Source organism: Fulmarus glacialis, unplaced genomic scaffold (genome assembly GCF_000690835.1).
Source record: "Fulmarus glacialis isolate BGI_N327 unplaced genomic scaffold, ASM69083v1 scaffold15404, whole genome shotgun sequence".
NCBI classification, from domain to species: Eukaryota; Metazoa; Chordata; class Aves; order Procellariiformes; family Procellariidae; genus Fulmarus; species Fulmarus glacialis.
In genome coordinates this window covers 31416-47268 of record NW_009206206.1, presented here as the reverse complement: position 1 = coordinate 47268, position 15853 = coordinate 31416, and the positions used below count along the sequence as shown (strand labels likewise).

Below are 15853 nucleotides of genomic sequence, written 5' to 3'. Positions count from 1 at the left end.
TTCTTTTACTAGTTTTTAAAATATTTTAATTTTCTATCTCAATATATTCTCTACTTAAGTTATGAAACTTTCTGTTTGCTTACACCCTTGTCAAAGGATGTAGAAATAGTTTGCTGAATGTGTAACTAAATGAATCACAGGCCCTGATCTTGCAAAGTACTTAAGAAAGTAACTAGTATTGTTGGATAGGGCTAGTAGCATCAGGTGTGCACATAAGTGCTTTGCTGGACTGGGGTTGTGGGATGTCAGCACTTAGTGCAGGGTGTAGACTTCTGTTGGTCACGGTTCCTTATCTGGAGAATAAGAATTGCTTGTGCTTCCAAACTAAATATGTAAATCCAGTCAAATTGACCTAGCCAGAAGATTCAGTAGTTTGACAAACCTCTATCTATTCATGTTGTAATTTAAAAAAAAAAAAGCAATGTTAATGTTTTTGTTATCGCTGTGTATTCTCATGTCTGATTATTAAACAGTGAATGAACAAGCTTTGCAGAATAATGCATCAGAATCTTTGTGTATTTGCTGTTCTCTTTTCTGCATGCTTTTTCTCTATAAAGCTTTTTGATGTAAGCATTTTTTATTCTGTTGTGCACTGAAATTACTTAATTGCCTCTAATATTGGGAACCTAGTAGCCATGATGCCCAGCAATTACAAAAAAAACCCAAAACAAAAAACACCAAACCAAAAAACAAACAAAACAAACAAACAAAACAAACAAAAAACCAAAACCACAAAACAATCTTAAAATAGGGAGGAAGTGGACAATGGACAGAAAGTAAGGGACTGAGTATTTTGGAATAAGGTTGTGTTGTAATTTGTAAGACATTGTTTCATTATTGGATACTGTGATTTTAATAGTCATTTTTCTTTTGTCTGTGATGGAGTTTTATAAAAATGGACTTGCTGTGTGTTGACCTTTCTTTGAAGTACGACATTCTTGCAGTTGCACTTTTTGATCTTTTTAAATTTTGTTTTTGTTTTGCCTAAAGACTGTGTGTGGACAGTAATGACCGCACGTTTCCGATTGCCTGCTGGCAGAACCTACAATGTACGAGCATCTGAGCTGGCACGAGACAGGCAGCATACGGAGGTGGTCTGCAACATTCTTCTCCTGGATAACACTGTACAAGCTTTCAGAGTTAATGTAAGTAATTTGCTTATTACAAATCAATATCACCGAGCTTGCTTTCCTTTGCTGGACTTGTATGGCTAGAGTTTGACTTTCAAAATAGTGTTAAGTACAGAATAGAAGGGGAAATTATGTTCAAGCAGGCATGCTTGTACATGTTACATACTAAGTCATTGTGAACTTCGTCATTCTAGCATCCTCTATAGTACTAAGACATCTTCATTTCAAAATTGAATATACAAAGCATAGTTTATTTCTAGTAATTTTCTTCATGGGCTGAAGTTGTATAGTGGAAATGGAGGGCAGTTTTGCCCCTGAGTTGAATGAGAAGCGAGCTTTTGTTTTACTCCGTTCTGGTTTTTGCATTTTGAGCATGAGTAAGGTGTAATGGTAACTCTTCTCTTGACTGTGTAGCTAACTATGTTCAATCATGTGTAGGATTATATTTGGTTACAGCTATCGTCTTAAAGTATCTCTTTGCTTTTGCTTTTCTCAGATTGTATTCTTGTTCTATGATTTCCCTCGCTTAAAATCACCACCCTCTAATGCACTAATGAGGGTGGCAGGAAAGAAAATAGGAAACTAGTTGCTGAATGCTGAGGACTGTTAATGGGAAAAGTGAATAACTTTTACATATGAGCCTGGAATTTAAAATAGGTTCTTCATAAGAATTTCTAATCTGTAATCTTTTATAAGGAGTTAAAATGAAAATGTTCATGACTTTGTGTGTATGTTCACACAAGTGCAACCATTTCTTTTGACTTCTTGAGGAAAAAAACCCACAAACAACAGGCAAGGACCTCACAAGAAAACATTGAAGTATTTAAAGTGATCTTTGTGTGAGAAGAACCAGAACTCAATAGGAAAGCAGCTGTGGGGTGTCCTGGGGCTGGAGAATTCAGCTTTTACTTTATAACATATAGAATTGATGACTTATGTGGAGAAAGGCTGAGTAATGTGGTGGTAAAAGTTACAGATGTGGCATAATTATCGAAGTTTTTCAAGAGAAAATTGAAATTCAGCGAATGGAGTGAAGGAGTAGCTCAATATTATATAAGGCTGTGGGACTTCAGCTGGGAAGTGAGAGAGAAACAGAAGCAGTTCTCAGATCTGTGTGAACAAGTTTAATTTGGACTATTTGAAAAAGTTGCAATGCTCAGTAATTATATTGTATTCTAATATCCAGAAGATTTGTGAGAGTGATTGCATTTCTCTGTTCTGTAATCAGGTGGTTAGAGCCTGTGCAGCCTGCAGCTGCCTATCAGAGGAGTGAAATCTCTGTTACCTAGCAAAAACTTGCAAGGACCCAGTGTCAAGTGGCTTAACCATAGACTTGATGGTTATTTGGTTTAGATTTTTCAATCAAGATGGAAGGTTTTGGGATGCAGTCTTCAGGCATTTTTGTCGTTCATTCAGGAGCTATTTAACTTTTCGGGACTTCTGAATAGTTAAGGGTGAGAATTTTGGATGATGGGGGAGAGTGTCCTGGTTTCATCTGGGATAGAGTTAATTTTCTTCCTAGTAGCTGCTATAGTGCTGTGTTTTGGAGTTAGTATGAGAAGAATGTTGATAGTACACTGATGTTTTAGTTGTCGGTAAGTAGTGCTTATACTGGTCAAGGACTTTTCAGCTTCCCGTGCTCTGCCAGGTGCACAAGAGGCTGGGAGGGAGCACAGCCAGGACAGCTGACCCAAACTGGCCAAAGGGATATTCCATACCATATGATGTCATGCTCAGTATATAAATTGGGGGAGTTGGCCGGGGAGCAGTGATCGCTGCTCAGGGCTGGGCTGGGCATTGGTCGGCGGGTGGTGATCAATTGCATTGTGAATCGCTCATTTTGTATATTCTATCATCATTATTATTATTTTCCCTTCCTTTTCTGTTCTATTAAACTGTTTTTATCTCAATCAACAAATTTTACTTTTTTTTTTTAATTCTCTCTCCCCTCCCACTGTGGGGGGGGTGGGCAGTGAATGAGCAGCTGTGTGGTGTTTGGCTGCCTGCTGGGTTAAACCACAACAGGAAGGGATGACCAAAGACTTTAGCTGATCAACATCAAGCCTCATTATCCTTTCTGGGATAACTTCTCCTACATACCTTTTCCCTTTTCCTCTACAATATTCCACTGCTCTTCTATATCTCTTATCTTCTCATTCTTGCTAACAGGTCTATACTGCCTGCCAAAAAGCAGTATGTGCAGAATGTAGTTGGAGACAAAGCATTAAAAGTGCATGAGAAATTTTAAATGTTGTGTCCTCTGCTTTCAGGTGCATGAGTTTTCCATTAAAATATCTGTCTTGCAGTTTTTTGTTTGTTTGTAAGAGTTGGCTAAAATAAGGAATAATTGTTGTACAATAGGTATGGGAGGTTATGCTTCTTTTCGATCTAGGGTTCAAAAGCTGTGTGTTGTTAGAGAATGCTAGTGCCTGTCTAGAGTAGAATCAGCAGTTATAAATCCTCAAACGTCTATTCTGTCTCTCACAAGAAAAATTTATGTAATATGTTCTTGCCACCTCCCTAGTGTACTAAGTATTTAGTTGCATGGATCACGCTTTACTGCTTATATAGATCAACCTGCAAGTTTGTCTATTAAAACTGAGTTTAGTGAATAAAAAGTCCCTTGGTGCTCAACATTTTGATCTTGGGTCTTAGCCTCAATCTGTTTTTTCAAAAATAGTGTTCAGTCATAGAAAATATATGCTAACCTACATGGTATACAGGTTTTCAGGGTTTATGGCTGTGTTTTACTTTATTGTGGTTGGCACAATACTTGGCAATAAATATTTATGGAATTGTTTTCAAAATAGGAAGAACAAAGATAACATCAAATAAACTAGCAAGGTTTTTTCCTTCTGGTGATTGCTATAGGTATTCTGTCTGCTAATGATGGTAAAGCTTAATCTTCTGGAGTATGCAGTGCTGTATTAATAAAAATGTACTCAAATGCTGTTTCTTCTCCAACAGAAAAGACTGATCACAGACAATGTCTCTTGATAATTTATGTGACATGTTCTAAGTTCACATTTCAACCAGCCTTTTCCACTGCTCTGCAAAATAGGCATTCTTTGTGCTAAGCCTTACCTTGTCTAAAGCATAACAAATCAAATTAAATAATCCCTGTGGATTGTAGCCAGACAAAAGTTATTTTGGTTGCAGGCAGAAGAATCAGTTGGAACTAACCTGTGCATATGTTTGAGGAATAGAAATCCTTTGTATAAAATGCTCTGCTTCCTAAATGAAGAACTCCTACTTTGACCCTGAAGAGCATACTTCATAGAAAGCGTAGCTGGAAGAAGTGAGGCTGACTTGAGTTAATAACATGATCAGGATGATTTGCATTACCATAAACCTGCTTCTTCAAGATCAAATTGCTTTAATTAGTTTTAATTAATTGTTTAAATGCCTCAAATTGTATCTTTTCCATGCAGGCTGACTTAATTGTATTCCCTGAAAGCCAGTACATAGATACAGAGATCACACTAAACTTGAGGGAAAACTAAGTCAAGATAGATGGTATGAGTTGTTCTGTAAACAAGGCTAGTGGGTTAGTGGTCATGGACAAATGTTTCAATCTGGAGCCTTTATTATCTCAGAATTCTCCTTGAAGTTAATGAATTTACACTCTAATGGAAGTAAAATCTAAAAATCTGTAAAATAACCCAAACCAACCCACAAAAAACCCACACCAATCCCCCTGTAATTCTAGAAGTGAAATCTTCCGCATTACTTAGTTGCTTCCCTTTTTTCTTTGACCAAAAAAACAAATAGCCTGGAAACTTTTTTTAAAACAAGGTAACTTTTTGCAAAGCTCACGTAAGCTGTAGAATGAAAAGAGACAGTAGTGCAGTGCTGGCTGTTTGGGGGTGCGCTTGCTTGAGTCGCAACACAAGTATTGTGGTGGGCTGCGAGAGGAGAGGTTCCAGTGTTGTCATGAGTGAAGGAGCAGTGCAGCCTCCCACAGACCTGTGAGCAGCAGAGCCGTCTGACCCAGGAAAGCCTGGGACCTGCAATCCCATTCCTCTATCATCAGAAGTCCAAATTTGTTTGGACTGGCACGGCAGCAATATCTCCTGGTGTTTGCTGTAGATGTGGCCAGTTCTGTAGGCCAGCAACAAAACCAGAATGTCAGTAGTATAAATTGGGAAGATTGTGGTGGTAGTTGGTAAGCAGGCATTAAACCTAATTGCAAACGTTTTCCTAAATTTTCAAACATGGGTGTTTGTAAACAGTTAACAATCATCTTGCAATTAGAAATTAATGTGTATATATCTAATGGTACTATACATTTGTCACTAGATGATGGATACTTCATAAAGTGCACTTAATATATTGATGTCTAGTGTTGATGTCAAATTTGTTCTGAAAGGCCAAAATTTGTTAGACATTTTGCCTCCAGCATTGACTAGTAAGTACGCATAACATTCTAATACTCCAATTCAGAAAAAATGTTGATATGTTTTGTGTCTAACTACTGCAGCTTTATGTTATAGTTCCATTTTTTCACATATTTTTCCATTATTCCCTTTTTTAAGATGAAATAATAATGTTTATCTGTAGGAAGAAAGCAAATTTCTTTCTATGCTAATCCACATTTATTTTTGCATTTTTATTAAAAAAAAGCAAAAGTAGAAACTTGTTATAATACTTTTTATAATTTATAGCAGCTATTCAGTGGTTATGATAGTGTTACAAATATTTTGGACCTTTCACAACAAGCAGGATTGTGACCTTCACCTGCTCTGGCAAACTGCAACATCATTATATAAATATCAGAGATGGGTTAAACTGAGGTCTGGTTTTACTAGATGCTTATCTTTATTTTGCACTGAGAGTAAAATATTGTGATCAAAACAACTGCTTCGTGTTGAAACTAGTCTTCTCTTACCAAATTCGCTGCTCTATTGCAGGAGAAGTACCTTCCTTGCGGTCGTGGAATGACTTTCTATATTACTAAATTCAAACTGATCAGCAAGTTCTAAGCTTTTTCGTTAGGAAACTTCTACTCAGATATTTAAGAAACAGTGTAAATTCTCATGTTTAGATTGGAAAAAAGCTACAGAATTGATATCTGCATGTTATTTGAAGAAGTAACATGTCAGCTGTGGTAAATGTAACCCTAAACTTGGGTTCCAAACGTCTCCTGTTTTCTGATAGTTACTGTCATAAGTTCTCAGTTTGAGTTCTGATTTAAATCTACATGGGGAAAAATGCCAAGAAGCAATTAGTGTTGCTATATAATTTTAAAATTAGTTTTATTTGCTGAAAAAATTGTACTGATTACTGATTTATTTCAAAATATATCAGAAACTCCTAATTTAGTAAAAATGAAAGTGACTATTTTTGGATTGTACACAAAAATTGCCTCATGCATTTATACTGTTGTGTATTTATTATGTTAACATCTGGGTTTTTTTCTTTGCTTGTTTTTAGTTATTGGAAAGTAAATTGTTCAGTAGTTAACTTCTTAACAATGGTACTCCCACTGGCTGTTCATTTCATTAAACATCAAGAAATTTTCTCTGTATGATTTTTTTAAAAATAAAGATCTTCTTTCAAAGTAAATATGGCAACTCTTAGATCACTTTAACTCAGCCAAATTTATATGGGACCTGAAATATATGCCTTATGTAATTTCAGCTTAAATATGCAGAGCTATGGTTATGATTGTCCTGCTGGGATCATTTCAAGCATAATTTGTTGATAACTGTTTTCTATTTTTTTTATTATTATGAAATAAATTATCAAGCTTCTTGGAGTTTTTAGTCCCCAATAAATGGTTTTGACAGTTTACTCGACTTCAGTGTAATTTCAGCTGAACAAAAAAATGAGTTTTGATAGAATGCTCTTAGATGTTAACAAATGTCGGAATGTGATTTGTAGATTTTTCTTGTATATGGATATTAATGAAGTTCTTGCAACCTTCTTTTGACCTTTTAGTTATATACTTCTATTTTAACGTCTGTAAAAGTAAACTGTTGGATAATCTCTATGAGAAGTGAAGTCATTAAAGTTTTAAAACTTAAAAAAATATCTTATTGCCTACAGTAAACAAGGCAAGATGTATCAAATCCACTGTAGTATCAATAATACTTGGCACCTAGAAGATTGTTAGAAGCTTGCCTGGTGCCAGAAAAGTAGAAAATCTGGGTGGAAAATGTATCAATCATCTTTCATAATTTTTTTTTGTTTGACAGTTGTTCTTGCAGAATTTTTCCTCATCTTTTGTACTTCAAGCAGCTATGACACTTTAACTTCTTTGGGAAACTCCCTTCAGATTTCACCAAATGTGTTTATTGAGTCCTGTCATAATGGCACACTCAGCGTTTCAATACTGCGTTGGCAGTATTTTCAGGTTAGGCAAAAAAACGCTAGGTACCAACAGCTACAGATTCTTTTTATATCGTTTTGGGGGTAGGATTTGTCCCTGTAGTAGAAATCAAGTTTGTTCACTTGTCTCTGAAAAGCAATGTTGCTGTTTTTCATTTCATTTGAATTAGTTCATTTAGAGTGAAGTAGTATCTTTGAGAGAACGCATTTAAATGACACTTCTCAGTTAGATATTTGGCTGCTTCAGCTGTCTATGCCATTTAACTTAGGAAACATTTTCAATATGCTGGTTCATTTAGATTCAGGAATAGATTTTTGGATAAAATAGGTAAGAATAACTTGTACAGACCTGTACTTTTAAATTCAGTGACCCAAACAAGGCTATAAAGTTCTTTGTCAAATCCTAGCCTTTTTTTTTTCTTTTCTTTTCTTTTTTTTCAGGACTCCTTTTAAATATCAAATTTGGCTAATGAATGGCTTTCAGGAATAATCATGTAGCTAGCTGAGAAGTGAGAAATCGTTACTGTCAAAAAATGACAAAGAGGAAAAATAATAATTCCTTACATATGTTTCAAAAAGAGAGATGATGCTCATTTAAAAATAGTGCTCCTGGGATATACTTCGTGATATTTAAAATTTAGGCTGCTAGAGCACAGTTGAAAGAATGTGTGTGTGTTCTGCCTGCCTGAAGTCTGTGTGTCCGATTATATATTTGTTCATTAAACAATATACGTATTTGCTCTCTGCAGAAACATGATCAGGGACAAGTTCTACTGGATGTAGTCTTCAAGCATCTCGATTTGACAGAGAGAGATTACTTTGGTTTACAGTTGGCTGATGAATCTACTGATAACCCTGTAAGTTGACTCTCTTTTATAAATATGATTTTATAAATCATCATCATGTTCATCACTGTGCTCTGTGTCATTGTAAAGAGAAGTAAATAGAAGCCACTGCACTATTGTGCCATCTTCTCCAACTGTGTCATTTGAGTGGGTCAGTATCACCTTGTAGTTACAATAAAACTGAATGTTAATAGTTACAAGTTTGGAGTAAAATGTTGAGATCTGTGCTTATAAAATAATACCTTAAAAGGATATTGCTTGTTTTGTTGTATCTATTTACTAGACTGTGTGATCATTGTCAGTTGGGATAAGAAATAGTAAGTCTTTTTTAATTTTTTTTTTTTTATTAGGACTTACAAAAAAAATGAGGGGTGGTTAGGTTGTCCTGTATGGTGTTTTTGTTTCTAGCCCAGATACCTGGTAGGTCTTTTAATAGTGCTTCATATAGTCCACTATCTGACAAGGGCTGTCAGCTCATCACCTTAACAGAAAAAGGAAGGGACTCCTTTGAAAATGAATGTTTATAATGGTTCATGCGCTTTAATTGAAAGGAAATTCCATGGGACTGAGACTTTGTAAATCGCTTTATAATTCACCAGTAGAAACTAATAGATCCAGCTGTGATGTTCAGTGACTGTAATAGTTATAGATGTACTGCTGAGATCATGATTGCTTGAAGAATACTTCTTGAATACTTTCTTTTATAGGTATCAATTGTTCATACTTGTTCTAAAGTGCAATTTAACTGAGTATTATTCCTTATAATACAGTTTTTTACTTAATTCCCGTTATATGCGTGTCACAGTGATGGGGTCTAAATTTATCTTCCAACTTGTGTGTCAAAAGTAATTTTTGTTCACAAAATATGCAGGATGTGATCTATAGAGATAAGTGACACTGTAAAGTGTTAATCATTCAGTAACTAAGGTGAGTTTCAGAAGATAGTGCAACATTCTTTGGTAAGTGCAGATTTGGTCTACTGTTGTTTTTACCATCAAGAGTGACTGTTTTAAATAGTAAGATTAAAAAAGTATTCCTTCTAAAAGGTTGGGTTTTTCTTTTTACTTATTTTTAATGTCTTTTTTTAATGTAGAACAGGAAGAAAGAAGTCACAATACAGCCATAATTTTTCTTTTGCATGAATAGTGAACTATTTTCACGTTTCTTTCTTCTCTAGAGCAAATGATTCTTAATTATATTATTTTTCTAAATTCTGGTAACATTAAGGTTATTAATATGTATAAAGCTGTATAGCACAGTTGTAGATACTTAACGAAGTTTTCTTTTGTAACTTTGTGGATAGTTCTGTTATGATGTTGGTAAGCTGGCCTCATTTAATCTTTTTATTCTAAACTTTGTTTCCAGGCTGAAAAGACATAGGCATGCTGTAGGAAAGGCTGAATTATTTTTCAGCTTTGTTTAAGAAGTATTTAATTGAATATCACTCAATATTTTACTCAACATTCAGAAATTTGTAGTGTTTCTCATTCTCATTTGTCTGGTTTTCCAAAGCTTAGACCTCTAAACTTTCTTTTTTTAGTTGATCTATCCTGGAAGCAGCTGAACACAACACTGTAATAGAAGGTTCTGGTTAAGAGTTAGTCTGAAAGAATAATGACTTCATAGCTATTTGATATAAGCACATGCTTTAAAGGTTTAGTATTCTTTGATTTCTAAATACTTTGGCTTTTCAGCACTTATCTAGTTGCCATGAAAACAATGTATCAGAGCTAAATGGAAATTTTACCAATATTAGTCATGTAAGCTTGAAAAATCTATGGGTTTGACTAATTTTAGTTTTTGATATCAGTTTACTTTTACACTTAGTTCATTTGGGCAAACAAACGAGATTGTATTGACAAATATTCTAGTTACGTGTGAAATAACACAGCGGAATATTACTAAGATATAGTCAGTACGGCAGGAGATAAAGGTGATGGGGAAAAGGGAATTCTGCTAATTGAGTGTGAAACCTCTATTATTGTGCCTAAATGTGGATTTCATAAACTGCAGAAGCTTTATGTTTTTGTATAATATTGTCACAGTAAAAGTCAATGCAAGAAAGCATTGATGCTGTGTACAGCTGGAGTGGTGTATTTGGCTAGGGTCTTGGGCTGTGGATGTCTGGAGCAATGCTGAGAAGGGCGTATTGGTGCATCGTGGGAGTGAGGGTGCAGTGAATACTGTCAGTGTGGGTGCTGGAGCGCCCTTGGCAGGAGGGAGTGAGGCAGGGATCGTTGCTGCAGGAGGAGAGAGTACAGAAATGACTCTCCAAGGGACTGGGGTACAAACTTCATGGATTTCCCAAATCCACCTGCCTCTCAGACTTACGGGGATGTAAATGAGATAACATGTCTTGCTAGCAGCACTTTGATTCATAAAGTTCTGGTACTTCCTGTCAGCTTCAGCTTCTTTACAATATTAAGTGGTTTAACCCTCTGCAGTTTCCCAGTGAGAAAATTACCTTTTGCGTTTGGACCCAATGATATAACTTGAAAGCAGGGATATGGCCTGTTAAATATAGTTCAGAAAAAAGTTACGCTTCTGTGGTTTGAGCTACACTAATACCCACCTTCTTTACAACCAGAAGGAAATGTAAATGCAAGCTTTTCTGCTAGGCATTTCAATTCCAGGTTTTCTGGATTAATTGTAACCTCAAACAGTACTTCCCACAAAAAAAAAAAAAAAAATCAGAGGATTATCAGTCAGATCTGTGCATTATCAGGTATATTGGATCATAACCGCTTGCTTAAAGATACTCAAGTATCTTTCACTGTGTTTCGAAAGTTTCTTATGTAAAATTCACGTGTATCCCCGGCTGGAGAGTCCTTTCTTAAGCCTTTACATTTAAGCTTTTAACTTTCTTAAAAGTTAATTGATCCTGTGCGAAGTTTTTTTGAAATAATCACACTCTTTAAGCTGTATCAAACTGTCTCTTTAGTTTCTCTTAAGTCATTTACAAGGATACAGCATTTGGACATAGTCATCATTATTTGTTGTTCCCAATGAATAAAATGACTCAGAACTAACTTCAGATCCATAGTATGTCTCGGATAGCTCAGGTACCTCTGTGTGTTTGCTTCCTCCTCACTCACATGAAAAAAAAAAGCCCTGTGATAAATGTGAGGTAGTTACATGCCATACAGGGTTAGGTCTGTGTCACTTCCTAGGAACTGTGGCCTTATAACCGTTTCCTGAGGCTTGTGGGCTTGCATTGCAAGGCAGGATGAGGAACAGAACAGTATTTATAACAAAGATAGACTTATGAGTTAACTGAACTACATTGGTATGTGCAGAGTCTGCTGGGTTGCTGGTGGGGAGTGGTTTAAACAACTTGTAGGGCTTTCCAGAGAACGATACTACTTCTGAAATTTGGAGCGTTGATTTTTATAAAGATCTGTCTGTACTTCCCCACAGCAGCGCGTTCTCCTGTAGAGACGATCAAGATTGGGTGCTGTTTGGTAAAATTGTTCTGTAGTCCTTAATCCAGTAGGCTGAGTGCTGAGCCTCTGGTTTCCAAGATCCCAATTGGCGACTTACCAGAGATGACACTCGGACTGACAATTTGAAGAGAATCTGTAAGCCAGTGGAATCACTCCCTGGATGTGTCAGACCTGCAAAATGCAGAGTCAAAAGTACTGGAACTAGTTTAAGCAAATTAACTTCTGAGTTGGGTAAATTAACCTGCTTATAGCTCTTCACTGCCACAGTTAATTCACCTTAGATAATCAGTTTAAAGAGTAGCTGAAGATTGTTAAAGACACCATAATTAAGTTCTAACCTCTCTCAGGCTCACGTGACAATCATAAAACCAAGTCATAGTTGAATTAGCACCGCAAGAGACAGATATCTGGACAACGGAGGTTAATCTCAGGGAAAGAACAGCAATAGCAACTGTTGATGATAATGTTGGTGTCTTTCCAGAATCAGTAAGAAGACTTTGTATGCCAGTAAGACATTTTGATAACAGACCAAGTAAAAAGTAATAGAAAAGCAACTTGATTTATAAGTTACTTGATGTATAAGGCTATAATTTGTACTTCTTTGTTTCTCTGAAGTGGTGTTATAATTTGTCTCTTTCCAGAGGTGGTTGGATCCAAACAAACCTATCAGGAAACAATTAAAAAGTGAGTACATGTATGTATTTGGTCAATTCATATGTCATTATTATGCTGTTTTCCAGGGTACCCTGATTAATTAGAAATAACTTTTCTTGACTGTAGGAGGATCGCCTCACAGTTTGAACTTCAGAGTGAAGTTTTTTGTAAGTGATCCAAACAAACTCCAAGAAGAATATACAAGGTAGGTCTAGTTAATTTATCAATAAAACATTTTTCGAGAAGGCTTATGTTTAAGGGGAAAACTGTCGTTAAATTTTAAGGTATAACACGGAAATTTTCTTTTAAATAATTTTTGTGTCATATGTGCAAGCTTCTAATTTTTGCCTAATAATTACAGATATGAACTATGCAGTTGCACCAAATCAATATAACAAAAAGCCTCTGTGAATAAATTTACAAATTTATATGCAAAGTGAAGTAATTACATGAAGAAAATACTACCAAGTAGAGACAGAAAAGGGAAAATAGAGAAGAGAGGAAAAACTTAACCCCACTATTCACCAATGAGTACAAATTTAATTTTATCCTTACTTGTGTTCTCCTTTGTGATTAAAAAATTCGTGAGCTTTCTGCATTTTTTTTCTTGACATCCCACCCCCCCAATTTTCTGCTTGGCACTAATAAAATTAATCTCTGTTTGTATGGTTGTAGTCCTAGCTTGAAGCATGTAAGCTTTTTTGATGGCAGTGTGTTGAAGTCTGTTGAAGAAAATACTCAGCGTGAATCAAGATAGGAGGCTTGTGAGTTGCAATTAGTCCCTGAAGAAATGCCTCAAATTTTCAGTATTCTTAATTAGTTCTGGTCCTCTTCATAACTGGCATGATTTGACAGATTGGAATTTTTGGATGCCAGCCATTCTGAAAACAGGTCAGCCCCATTCAGAAAACAATATCTAAATTATTAAGGATAGCTTTAGAAACGTAAGTACCAAAACTGTGAAAATTTGAGTCCACATTTTGTTTATAATTTCTTTTGATTTGTCATATTTTGGACAAAATTTTACACACATCTATGCAGACAGAATTTACTAAAGTGAGTCCCAGAGATCCTGGATCAGGCTTTGTTTTATTGAAATATTTACTCTGAGAAAATTTGGCAATTTACTGTATCTGAATAATGAAAAATGTGTTATTTGAATTAAAGGACAATATGTAATATTCCTAAGGAGGTGGAAAAAACAGTAAATATCAATTGATCAATATGAAGTAAACAGTAAAGAAAATAGAGAACTGTTTACTTTAAACGTTATGCTATAAATACGAAGTATAAATACAGCATCCTTTTAGATGAGAGATAATGTATGATTGCTGTATCTAGGTCAGCTCTGCCTTTTTTTGCTAATAGGCCTAATTGCCCCTGAGAAAACTTGTTTGTATTTGGAATTATTATAAAGAGAGAGTATTATCCGTGGGGTTTTTTTGGGTGAAGTTAGGATGCCATGTCACAAATATGGGGTCCTTTCATGTAATCAGTATTCGCCCTTTAAAAAAGAAAAAAAATGAAACAAAGTGCAAACTTCTGACAATTCCACTCAAGCTGAGACTTTTCAAAGATGCTCAGTTTTTGTAAATTTCATGGAAACAGAGGAATGAGTTGTCATATGAGGCAGTATGAATAGACATCAGGGAAGGGTTCAGTGCAAGCTCGTGTCTTATTAGACCTCTGCGAATTCGTGTGAGGGAGGCAGGTTGTGAATGCCCTAGGTCAGGAAAGGTCAGCTCACCTTGTGTTGGAGAGTTTAACTTTAGGAACTTGTCTTGGTAGGAAATGGAGCTTTATTAGTTCTGCTCGTGGCAGAAAGACTTGCTTATTAATGTTGACTCCAGTTAGCAATAACTCTGTCTTACCCTTTGAGAGAGAGAGAGAGAGAGAGAGAGAGATAAGGAAGATGAAAACATTGTAATGCAATGCCACCTTCATTGTTTTAGCTGAATTTGTTCTGCAGGCTTTTTCAGATCTACATTGCTAAAGCTTCTATTGATTTCCCATTTTGCTCAATAATATGTGAGGCTTCCGTGTTCAAACTGGGGTGGTTAGCTAACAAGCAATTAACTTGTTTGCTGAAAACACTGGACAGAAAATGAACTCTGCTTGGTGTTCCTTAATCATGAGGCCCCTTAAGTACCATGGAATACTTCTAATACAGCATTACACCAAAAAAAGTAAAATAAAATGAAGGTGCAGCTGCACATACAGAATGTTTTTGTCCTACATTTTTGCAGCCGTAAATGTTAAGTTAACAGGAAAAATTGTTTTGTTCAGTATATTTCTGGAGATGCTCAAGCTAAGCATGTGAAGCATATCCTTTTAATATGTAAATTTAACTTGTCATTGCTTTTTTTAACAGGTAAAGAAATTTTGCTTTATCTGTCTGGTTTTTTTTGTTTCAATATGCATTTTAAGGTGGAAAACGAAAAAGTATTTTGAGGTCTCTAAAGCCTGGCTAATGTCTTCGTTTTAACTTCTTGAGGTTAATACCTTACACTAAGCTTCTTGCCATTCTGGTCAGTCAAGGAACCTCTAGACGGTTTTGTAGGAGTCGAGCACATGGACTAACATCTTTGCTAGTCAGTTTGCAAGTGTTTTCCCTCATTTTCTTTCAAACATGGAATGTTTTACCTTTCCACTGTATTTGCTTGTAAATGATTGGATTTCTGTGTGTGTATTTGTAAATGTTTGTGGAAGTCTTTAAAGTGGTAGTTAATCCACTTTCTGAAGACTACAAAATTATAAGAAGTCATATTATGTGTAATAAAGTGATATATTTTGTTTTTAATTTCTTAGTGCAAGTTAATATTGGGGAATATTTAATGGTTGGTTTCAGTTGAACTTGAACTAGGTGGTTTTGATAAGTAATTTTGATGAGTGTTTATAATAAATGGGTATGGCTGACTCTCTACTTTTGAATCAGAACTACAAGAAGGAAACCAGATGATGTTTATAATAATAATAATAGTATAGGAGGTCCCAAAGCAGAACAAATTTATAAGAAAACAGGAACAATGTTTAAATTTTCCACTCAGTGAAACTTTTTTTTTTAAATAAAAAGGCATTAGAGCCTAAATTCTACAGCTGCTTTTATACCCTGTTGTAAGGGGGTTTTGCTGAAAGTTTAAGCTTGTGCTAGCGTCCTGCCATCAGTAAGTCTTGTTTGTTACCCAACTTCAATCTCTGTCAGTGGAGGTTTATAACAGGTGTGATTTGCCACTTGATATAAACATTTATACTTTGAAATTGTCTAAAACCTTTGAGTGAAATATGAAGGAACTAAACTGAATGAACAAAAGATTCATCTCGAGATGTTAACAAAATATTTGGGTTTTGTTGAAGAAACAGAGGAAGTAATTTGGAGGGAAATCTGTTTGCAGTGTCAGGTTTGTTGGGGTTTTTAAGTCATAGTGTTTCAGCTGCTACCGTTTGGTGGGGA

The 15853-nt window shown here is 35.5% G+C and overlaps 1 protein-coding gene across 1 annotated transcript in view; it reads left to right on the top strand.

Moving 5' to 3' along the window:
* Window positions 1-1001: 1001 nt before the first annotated feature.
* The window catches only part of LOC104075238 (tyrosine-protein phosphatase non-receptor type 4), a gene marked incomplete at its 3' end in the record, with an annotated part of 46030 nt that continues 31178 nt past the window's right edge, over window positions 1002-15853 (top strand). Inside the window, exons 1-4 of the mRNA XM_009575668.1 lie at window positions 1002-1145; window positions 8210-8317; window positions 12390-12432; window positions 12529-12607. Of these exons, the coding sequence (XP_009573963.1) occupies window positions 1008-1145; window positions 8210-8317; window positions 12390-12432; window positions 12529-12607 (368 nt within the window). The remainder of the gene's footprint in view (window positions 1146-8209; window positions 8318-12389; window positions 12433-12528; window positions 12608-15853) is intronic.